Consider the following 10,961-nt stretch of genomic DNA (forward strand, 5'->3'; position numbering starts at 1 on the left):
ATCCTAGGACTCTGGGAGGCCGAGGCGGGTGGATTGCTCGAGCTCAGGAGTTCAAGACTAGCCTGAGTAAGAGCGAGACCCTGTCTCTACTAAAACCAGAAATTAGCTGAACAACTAAAAATAGGGAAAAAATTATCTGGGCATGGTATTACATGCCTGTAGTCTCAGCTGCTCGGAAGGCTGAGGCAGGAGGATTGCTTGAGCCCAGGAGTTTGAGGTTGCTGTGAGCAAAGCTGATGCCACGGCACTGTAGCCTAGGCAACAGAGTGAGACTCTGTCTCAAAAAAAAAAAAGAAAGAAAGAAAGAAAGAAAGCTCTGACTAGCCCACTTCTGGAGCCAGGGGTAGATCATTCCCATAGAATCAAATGGACTGAGTTTTCCCAAAGGAAAGCTGTGGTGCTGTCATCAGAATTAGGAAGAATGGAAGCTAGGAAGTAAAAAACTACATGTGCCCACTGAAAACACAACCACAAAAATAAGCACTCCTTTCCCAGAAAGAATCCACCAGAAATGTCTAACTATTGACCTTGATATCAAGAATTGAGTGTCATGATATGAAGAGACCACTTTGATAGCTGTCAACCTCAGAGTTTACCCATGTTTGTTCTGTTACAAACCCACCCATGCATAATCCCCCTCTACCCTGTAACCATATCAACACACTCCAGTAGAAATGAGCAAAACTGAACAACCATGATAACAATTCCAACTTGGAAAACAGGAGGAAAAGAAAGGAACCTTCAGAACCATGCATGCCACACTGGCTGCCACATGTACTTTGGCCTGTGTCGCGCCCGCCTCGCCAGCAAGGAAGACGCGGCAACTGGAGTTCTTCTGACAGTGCTTTAATGGGGTTCCCTTTAGACTTACATGATGCGAAAGACCCAGCCCGGCAGCGCCCAGGCTGCTATAAACCCTAGAAGCACAACCCCTAAGCTGGGATAGGCCGCTCAGCTGTCGAGCCACCAAAGCATTAGTCCATAGCAGGACCCTTCGTTTGCATGCTTGCGCCACAGGGCAACCGACAATTGCGCGTGCGCTGAACTTGTTTGCTGCTCTAGGCAAAGCCGGAAACAGGCGCCAACTTGTAATGGCGTTGACACCGCGCCCCACATCTCCCCCTGTTTTATTAATTTAATGAGAGCTGAGCAACCGTTCAGCACCGTCCTTCGACCGTGCGATCAAGGTTGCAGAGCCTCACTTTCACCAGCAACCACCTATCCTCGTGCAATGAGCACAACTCGGAGGTGTGCAAAGGCTGGCTGTGGGATAGGAGACATGCCTTATTTGGTGCAATGGGAGAGACCCCTCAGAGTGCAAAGGCCATGTCTACTAAAATACCTGGGGGTAGGAGCGGGCGCAACCCAAAACTAGGCTAACCTTTTAGCATGGTCAACCACACCTGTGCAGACTGTCTCAGTTCAAGCGCAGCAAATGTCTGTGCCAATACCACATGGTCCGTGGCTGCAAGACCGAAACAGAGTCATAGAGCTAGGAGCTTCAACAGGAACAGGAATGTATCTAGGCAAGCGGGTAACAATGGCAGAGGGGTGAAACGTGGCATTCCAACACAATGTATAATTGCACGTATTAGAGGAACAGTTCACATGTGTACCAGAGGGTTTTTCCGTGGATACCACCCAGATAAACGGGGGCCAAACACAGACAGGTGTAGGGGCAAAGGTCGCGTTTCGCCCTCCCGCAATCACCCTCACAGAACCCTCAAAAGAGTCGCTAAGATTCCATGCGAAACTAGCATTCCCTGCCATACCCCTAGCCACCAATGGACAGGGGAGCCAAGTCTGTGCAGCTTCCGTTAACCCCACACAAAACACAAAGTCCCCTTCAAGGAGAAGGATCTATTTCCCTCCAGTTAAGCAGGGAGCTCACGGGCTCTCAATAACAGTAGGCGGGGGAAAACTGATGCGTCATGTGTCACAGGCATCGGCAGGGGAAGCACTGACAGGATCCCCCAGCGTGGCTCCGATGCCATCCTCCCGATCATCCATGCTGTCGTCAGGAGGAGTAGCCAGCACGTCTTCATGCTGCTCCAGAGGCTGCTGCACCGTTCTAGTCAGCCGCGTGGGCACCCAGATGGGATTGTCTTGGTCCTGTGGAAAAATACAAATAGCTCCCCTGGATCTCATTAACACTGGATCCGGGCCTTTCCATAGATTAGACAACACATCTTTCCACTTCACTAATTCTTTCTGTGGCGGAGCAGGCGTGACATGCCTGTCTGCTGCCGAACGTCCCTTGACATCTAAATTTAAAAAATTTAAAGTAAAGAGAACAAAGGAGAGGCGTCCTCTAGGTGATAGCCCTAGCTGTAGGGCATCTCCCCCTTTTTGTTTTTGTAAGTACATTTTGAGCGTGCCTTGAGCACGCTCCACGATGCCTTACGCTTGAGGGTTGTAGGGAAGACCGGTACGGTGCTCCACACCCAAGCGAGTGCAAAACTGCTGAAAAGATTTTGAGGTATAAGCCGGGCCATTATCTGTCTTAATAACCCGGGGCTTGCCCCAGGCTGCCCAAGCTTCTAGGCAGTGAATGATAACGTAACTTGCCTTTTCTCCAGCCAGAGGCGTGGCATGAAGGACGCCTGAGCACGTGTCAACAGACACGTGAACATACTGAAGCTTTCCAAAAGATGGGACATGAGTTACATCCATTTGCCACATATGTAGAGGACGCAAACCCCTAGGATTCACGCCCGTATGAACAACGGTGCGAAAAGGAGCACAATTTGGACATTGCAGTACAATCTCACGAGCATCTGCACGCGTGATGTTGAACTTAAGTCGTAAGGTTTCAGCTGGCACATGATAAAGTTTATGAAACTCTATGGCGGCGGCGTGGCCATCAGACACCCAGAGGGCGCGAGTGGCGCGATCTGCCATAGCATTTCCCGCAGCCATAGGTCCAGGTAACAAGGAATGAGCTCTGATATGCTGAATGGAAAATGGGTTTTTCCTATTTTGAATAGTATTCCTAATTTCTGTAAATACAGAAAAGACAGTACTCTTGGCAAGAATGTGAAAGGAGTTCTCTAACTGTTTAACTGCGTTGACCACATAAAAGGAGTCTGAGATGATGTTGATAGGTTCAGTGATGGTACTGAGAACCAGACCGACTACGGCACACTCTACTAGCTGAGAAGAATAGTTAAACTGTTTGGTATACACCTTGTCCTGAATGACATAGCTCCCAATACCCGTCTTAGAGCCATCGGTATACACATCCAAGGCATCAACCAAAGGTAACAGTGAAGTTACTCTTGGGAAAATAAGCTCGTTCCTCATTGCAAACTGCAGCAAGGCATGTCTGGGATAATGGTTGTCAATGCTCCCCGGGAAGGTGCATCTCAATATGGCCCATGCATCAAGAGTGGCACATAAGGTGTTCACCTGATTGGCAGTATATGGGCAAATCAGGCTATCAGGGTGACGCCCAAAATGGGACACAGCCAAACTAATACCCTTTAAAGCTATCTCGGCCACACAGGTAGGATAATGGCCAATCACCTTTCCTGGAGAGGCTTGAGGATGCACCCATAAAAGGGGGCCATCCTGCCAAAGCACTGCCGTAGGGAGCGTGGGAGAAGGGAGTACACAGAGGGAGAAAGGATCATGGTGTTGAATGCGCACTAGTTGCGCCTTTTGAATGGCTTCTTCTACCTTATGAAGAGCCTTAAGGGCCTCAGGAGTCAAAGTTCTAGGGGACGTAATGTGTGAGTCTCCCTCTAGAATCTGAAATAATGGCTTCAGTTCTGCTGTGGTAAGACATAGGAAAGGTCGAAGCCAATTGATATCTCCTAGCAGCTTTTGGAAATCATTTAATGTTTTTAAGGCATCTCTTTGGATGGACAGTCTTTGGGGTACGATTTTGTCAGGGAGAATGCTACTACCAAGAAACGCGCCTACTTCTCCCTCTTGCACCTTTTCTGGAGCGACCAGCAAGCCCTTTTCCCTTAAGTGAGCCTGAAGGGACGCATAAGCTTGGCGAAGTACGCCATCATCACAATGACACAAGAGAATATCATCCATATAGTGTATAATTCTTACCTTTGAAAACTTCTGCCTAACCGGCTGGATAGCTGAGGCCACATAAAGTTGGCACATAGTGGGACTGTTAGCCATGCCCTGAGGCAAAACCTGCCATTGATATCTTGCATCAGGCTGCTCGTGGTTTATGGAAGGAAGCGTGAATGCAAATCTGCTTTTATCTTGTGGGTGCAGGGGAATAGAGAAAAAACAGTCCTTGATGTCCAAGATGATCAGACTCCAATGTTTAGGCAAAGCTGAGAGAAGGGGCAGTCCTCTTTGAACAGGCCCCATAAGCTGCATCTGGGCATTAATTGCTCTAAGGTCATGCAACAGTCTCCATTTACCAGACCTTTTCTTAATCACAAAAATAGGGGTATTCCAAGGAGAATGAGAGGGTTCAAGATGCCCAAGAGTAAGCTGCTCTTGCACTAGATTATGGGCCGCGAGTAACTTTTCAGAGGGTAAGGGCCACTGAGGTACCCACACTGGCTCCTCTGTATTCCAGGGTATGGGCAGAGGATCCCCAGCGGCCCCTAAGAAAAACCCAGCCCTTGCCTAGAAGGTCGTGGCACAGGCTCTATAGGTTCAGTTCTTCCCTGCAAGTTCCTCCCAAGCCCTTTACCTGGGACACAGCCCATGCTTTTCATCAGCTTTTGACTTTGAACAGAATAGTCATTGGTCAATTTGAAGTCCAATTGCCGTAGCAAATCTCTACCCCAAAGATTTACAGGCAAAGGTAGGACATAAGGTTGAAAACTACCCTCATTATCCTTCCATTTCAGGGTCTGGGCGCTGATCACTGGAGAGGATGCATATCCCAATCCCTGCAGAGTCTGAGCTGAGGGGGCCAATGGCCACGTTTTTGGCCACCAGCGTTCAGAAATTAAATGTCTTTCCTTGTATGGTTAAGTCCATAGTAGGATGTTCATCTAAATTCAATGACAAATATGCACAGTTTCCTCCAGAGGAGCCAAAACCTTTTTCTCCTCTGATTTTTTGTTTACTAGGGAACATAGAATGGAGGCTAGGTAAAATTAGCAACTGTGCTATCTGGTCTCCTGGATATATGGAAACTATGCCTCTAGTGGAAGAGCAAAGAATTTTTACTTGCCCTTCAAAATCTGAATCAATAACTCCTGGGTGAATTATTAATCCCTGCAGAGTTGATGAAGACCTGCCAAGGATGAGTCCTACAGTATTATCAGGTAACGGCCCCTTAAAATCAGATGGGACCGGTTGGCACCCCATGAGGGGGGTTAATACTGTTGTGGTGGTGGCACAGAGGTCCAATCCTGCAGAACCTTTAGTGGCTCTCCTTGGCTCCTCGGAGGCGCTAGGAGCGACCTCTCCTGGGTATTCCCCTGCATGGCCCCATATATTTGCGGGCCCTGGGGTCGGGGGCCCCGCCATCCGTTTTTTTGCTTAGGTACAGGCTTTCCATTTTGATCCCGAACTATGGGATTTCCATCCTTATCCTTCATCGAGCGACATTCAGAAGCCCAATGTCGCCCCTTGCCACAGGTAGGGCAGATGCCTGGCTGTTTGTTAGAGGAGCTCCCTTGCTTAGGAGGTCTTCTACATTGCCTTTTAAGGTGCCCAGGTTTGCCACAATTGTAGCAATTGCGTTCCTGCTTTGCTTGAGCCGCTAAAACAGCAGCCGCCAGGCCAAGGGGCAATTGCATCAAGTTACCCTTGACCTCCCCACGATTGGGCAAGCTCTTCCACGCCTTGATGGCTATGGAGTTGATCTGGGCATATACCTCCTCTGGGTAGGCGACCTGATTGTTGACCCACTGCCCCTGCCCTGTGAGCATGTCAAAATTCCATGCTGGTTGCCCGCGTTGGGCGTTTCTCCGGGATTGCTCCATGCACTCTTCCTGGTTAATGGACTTCCAATCTAAATACTGACCTGTAGTCAGTACTGCCTTGACGAGCTGACTCCAATCTCTGGGCGTCATTGCTGTATTGCCCAGTCTCTCTACCAAAGATAAGGTGTAGGAGGCCCCATGTCCCCAGTTTCGGACAGCCTCCGCCAGCTCTTTCAATTGCTTGGCGTTCACTGGCTCCCAGCCCCTTTGATTATCATTCTCAAAGACAGGAAAGGTAAGAAACAGCTCTTTACGCTCTTCAGGGCGGATGAATGAGTCACCCTGCTGTGCGCCTCTCTGCCTGGGGCGAACGCTTAGTTCCTCATAAGGCGGGGCATACGGAGGCGGGCGGTACCGCTCATAACCGGCCGCTTCCTGAAAAACTGGTTCCTCTTTCTTTTCTAGTTCCTCATCTGACTCTGGGCTACTGTCGCAGTCTGACTCAGAGTCAGCAGTGTCAGATAAATGTAGATTGTCAAACTCTGGTAAGGGGTCACAATTAGGCAAATTGGGCTGCGCTTTCCCTCCCTGCATTTTCCTTTTTTGAGCTCTACATTTTCTTATTCCCGAGGTCCCTCCCCTACTGCTTCTCTCCGAACTTGCGTCTTGCAAGTCATCTAAGGCTTTTTGGCTAGCTGCTACGCGCGGGCCTGAGCTTTCATCATGCAGGCACTCCATAATTAGGTTGTGAACAAGGAGGGTGCCTGGCCTCAGAGTCCCCGCACTACGAAGGTCCTGTCCTAACTTCCCCCAAGAGGGAATAGTCAAAGAACCCGAGTGGAGGAACCAAGGAGCTACACGGTCCACCTCCTTCAAAAATTTTATGAGGGTCTTTTCCTCGCAGTGCACTCCTTGTGATGATAAAAGATCTCTTATAGGCCACATAAAGCACCGCAGCGGAATATTACCCATTATGGAAGCGGGGGGTTTTGGCCGTCCCACACGTCAGTTCTGAACTCACCTCTGTCGAGGTCGTCTCCGCTGGTGCTTCAAAGTTGTTTCGGTTCCCGGGTTTCGGCACCACTTGTCGCGCCCGCCTCGCCAGCAAGGAAGACGCGGCAACTGGAGTTCTTCTGACAGTGCTTTAATGGGGTTCCCTTTAGACTTACATGATGCGGAAGACCCAGCCCGGCAGCGCCCAGGCTGCTATAAACCCTAGAAGCACAACCCCTAAGCTGGGATAGGCCGCTCAGCTGTCGAGCCACCAAAGCATTAGTCCATAGCAGGACCCTTCGTTTGCATGCTTGCGCCACAGGGCAACCGACAATTGCTCGTGCGCTGAACTTGTTTGCTGCTCTAGGCAAAGCCGGAAACAGGCGCCAATTTGTAATGGCGTTGACACCGCGCCCCACAGGCCTGCAGGTCAGCATCTAGTGTTTTTTTTTTTGAGACAGAGTCTTGCTTTGTTGCCCAGGCTAGAGTGAGTGCCATGGCGTCAGCCTAGCTCACAGCAACCTCAATCTCCTGGGCTCAAGCAATCCTACTACCTCAGCCTCCCAAGTAGCTGGGACTACAGGCATGCGCCACCATGCCCGGCTAATTTTTTGTATATATATTTTTTAAGTTAGTCATTTAATTTCTATTTTTGGTAGAGATGGGGTCTCGCTCAGGCTGCTTTCGAACTCCTGACCTTGAGTGATCCGCCCGCCTCGGCCTCCCAGAGTGCTAGGATTACAGGCGTGAGCCACTGTGCCCGGCCCAGCATCTAGTCTTATAAGGGTGTGCTTACTCAGCGGCAGTTCTAGGTGGGAGAAGTTTCCCAAAGAAACATGTCAGTAGAGCTCTGCATCCTCTGCACAGCATTCTTTCTGTGGTCATCACAGAACGCTCCTCAAGCTTAAAGCAGGATCACCTCAGTGTCTCTGATGGATTCGCCACAGTCAGAGCCTTATGTTTACACACAGCGTCTATAGTGCTCACCGCGCTTATCACAATGTGTTTACCCCCTCCCTAGAGGCCCCAGTGTTTTCACCACTGACTATGGAATTCACACTTCGACGCCACGATGTTCAACTAGCTTAGCATGGTACACTCACAGTCCATAGTGTCTTCACTACACTTTGTCTATTTTTTAGAGAAGAGGTCTCACTCTGCTGCCCCGGCTGAAGAGCAGTGGCTTGTTCATAGCTCACTCTAACCTCAAACTCCTGGGCTCAAGTGATCATCTCACCTCAGCCTCCAGAGTAGCCTAGGACTACATGCACAGGCCACGACACTCGGCTAATTTTTATTTTTAAAATTTTCTGTAGAGACAGGGTCTCACTATGTTGCCCAGGCTAGTCTCAAATTCCTGGCCCCAGGTGCCTCCGCCTCCCAAAATACTGGGATTACAGGCATGAGCCACTGCACCTGACCTTCACCACACTTTTATAGTTTGCTCATACCCAGTAACATTGTAGTGTCACTGTATGAAACACTGAGTTCATATTCTACATGTGGACATCATAGTGCCCCTACAGTGCCCCCTGAATTTCCCCAAACACTCACATTCACAATTTTGTACAGGATTAGGAGGTGCACACTCACCAGGGTGTCGTCTCAAGAGTGTTCACACTCCCTAGACTTTCCACACTCACCACAATGTGTGTGCCCTTGTTGTCCTAAGGCACAAGCTCGCCCACGCATCTACCAGACTCTGCTGCTCTGCTTCCCGTGACCCAAGGTCTCTTTTCATGACTCCCCTGGGAGGTCCCAGATGGCTCTGGGTGTGGTATGGCTCCAGCCCTGACCAAGATGCTGGCAGCCCAGAAGAGCCTGCAGCAGTGACTGGGGTGGCCTTGGGAAGGGCTGAGGTGAAGTGGATGCCAGGTAGATGCCCTCTCTGGCTGTATGTTCTCCAGAAACGTGGCTGTTTTATTGGCTAGAAAGAAAAGCTGTGGAAAGTTCTGTGTAAGAAGCCTCCCTCTTTCCAAGCAGAAGCTTTCGCCCACACAGCACCTGGGCCATAAGGATTCAGTCCCTGCCCTGGGTCACCTCCAGGACTCCAGTGCAGGGAAGGGGAAGTGGAGGTCACTTGGGCTGGCCCCTGGTGACCAGGCCTAGACAGACAGGGTGAGACAAGGAATAGAGGCAGACACATGGCCCTGCAGAGACAATGCTCAACGGGTTTGCCGTTTGTTCCCAGGAGCAAAGCAGTCTTCAGGATGGCTGATTCAGAGCACGTTTTCCCTAGGAGAACAGAGCTCTGAGGACAGGATGTTGGGCAGTGACAGGAAAGACAAAGAAAGGGGAGAAAGAATTTGAATCCAAACCCCAATTTTTAAAAATTGAAATATAATTTTCATGCTGGAAAATTCACCTGTTTGAATGTACAGCTCTATGATTTTTGGCACATGTAAACAATCATGTAACCACTGTCATAATCAAATGATAAAATATTTCCATTATCTAAGAAGTTTCCTTTGTAGTCCGCTCCACCCCCATCCCAAGTTACTGGCAACCACTGATCTTTCTTTTCCTGTAGTTCAGCCTTTTTGACAATATCATATAAATGGATCACATTGTATGAGCCTTTGAGTGCTTTATTCAGTATGATCATCCGTGTTGAGTGTACCAATATTCATTCCTTTTATTGCTGAGTAGTATTCATTGCAGTATGTAACACAATGTGAAGGACATGTGGGTTGTCTCCCCTTTTCTGGCTTTTAGTAATCACATTGTAGCTATAAATATTTGTGTGCAGGATTTTCTGTAAACATGCTTTTCATTTCTTTTGGGTAAACACCTAGGAGTGGGGTTGTATGGGAAGTGTATATCTAACTTCATAAGAAGTTATGTCCAGAGTGACTGTGCCATTTACATTCCCACCAGCAATGTGTGAGAGTTCTAGTGGTTCAACATTTTCATCAGCACCTGACATTGTCAGGGTTTTATGTTTGTTTTCAGCCATTCTATTGGGTGTGCAGTGTGACGTCATCGTGGTTTTTGTTGTTTTTTTGAGACAGAGTCTCACTTCTGTTGCCTGGGCTAGAGTGCCGTGGCATCAGCCTAGCTCACAGTAACCTCAAACTCCTGGGCTCAAGCGATCCTCCTGCCTCAGCCTCCCGAGTAGCTGGGACTATAGGCATGCGCCACCATGCCCGGCTAATTTTTTGTATATATTTTTAGTTGGCCAATTAATCTCTTTCTATTTTATAGTAGAGACAGGGTCTCGCTCTTGCTCAGGCTGGTCTTGAACTCCTGACCTTGAGCGATCCACCTGCATGGGCCTCCCAGAGTGCTAGGATTATAGGTGTGAGCCACCGCTCTTGGCCTCTTTTTTTTTTTTTTTTTAAACACCATGGCTCTTCAAAGCATTGACTTCAGCACCCTAGGGCTCTCTGTGCACAAATGTCAATAGTGGGGACAAATGCCTTTCTTACCTGATCTCAAAACAAGACTGTTTATGCCCAAATAAGACACAGACCATTCATTGGAACAGCTCTTTGGGCTTTTACTTACAGCCCCTCTGCTCTCTCCATAACTCAGACCTGAGTCCCAAGAACTGCACCAGGAGTCTGCTCTGATCATCAAGTACATGGCTGGGTCCCGAACTGCCCCTCTGCTCCAGTGACTCTCATATTTCCCAAGAGGCCCCTGGGCCAGGTAGGTTTTGAATCCTCCACACTCAACTGATTAGCCTCTGCCAAAGAGAGGGAGACTGCCCCAGAGGGCACCAGCTGCCTTCACCTTTCTGCTGCTTTAACCGTCATAGTTGCTGCTAATTTTTATTGCAGCCCAAGCCTGGCCGTAATCAGTGGGCAAAGCACACACCACGTGGCATCAGACTCCACCAAGCCATGGCTCAAACCCAGCCAGGTCTAGTTTCCAGCCTCTGATCTTTCCCTTTTATCCACGTGGCCTCTCATACAGAGTAGTAGAGAGCACTGGTTTCTTTCTTTCTTTCTTTCTTTCTTTCTTTCTTTCTTTCTTTCTTTCTTTCTTTCTTTCTTTCTTTCTTTCTTTCTTTCTTTCTTTCTTTTTCTTTCTTTCTTTCTTTCTTTCTTTCTGACAGACTCTCGCTTTTGTTGCCCAGGCTAGGGTGAGTGCTGTGGCATCAACCCAGCT

General features: G+C 48.9%; 1 protein-coding gene and 1 long non-coding RNA gene across 2 annotated transcripts; both read right to left on the reverse strand.

The window, feature by feature from the left end:
• Positions 1-825: 825 nt before the first annotated feature.
• LOC142871518 (uncharacterized) lies at positions 826-6,879 on the reverse strand. Its single transcript, XM_076004484.1, has 2 exons — positions 4,066-6,879; positions 826-2,112 (listed from the first exon to the last, which is right to left on the reverse strand). Exon 1 carries the CDS (start codon positions 6,825-6,827, stop codon positions 5,304-5,306), a length of 1,524 nt encoding a protein of 507 aa, XP_075860599.1. The 5' UTR covers positions 6,828-6,879; the 3' UTR covers positions 826-2,112; positions 4,066-5,303.
• On the reverse strand, positions 826-6,942 carry LOC142871519 (uncharacterized). Its single transcript, XR_012919792.1, has 2 exons — positions 6,877-6,942; positions 826-4,226 (listed from the first exon to the last, which is right to left on the reverse strand). It is a non-coding gene; the product is annotated as an uncharacterized LOC142871519 (long non-coding RNA).
• Between the last annotated feature and the right edge of the window lie 4,019 nt (positions 6,943-10,961).

This window comes from Microcebus murinus, chromosome 6 (genome assembly GCF_040939455.1).
Source record: "Microcebus murinus isolate Inina chromosome 6, M.murinus_Inina_mat1.0, whole genome shotgun sequence".
Classification (NCBI taxonomy): Eukaryota; Metazoa; Chordata; class Mammalia; order Primates; family Cheirogaleidae; genus Microcebus; species Microcebus murinus.

Bases quoted from the DNA above. Each gene is read 5' to 3' on its own strand.
- LOC142871518 (XM_076004484.1), bottom strand. From the start codon at position 6,827: ATGGGTAATATTCCGCTGCGGTGCTTTATGTGGCCTATAAGAGATCTT.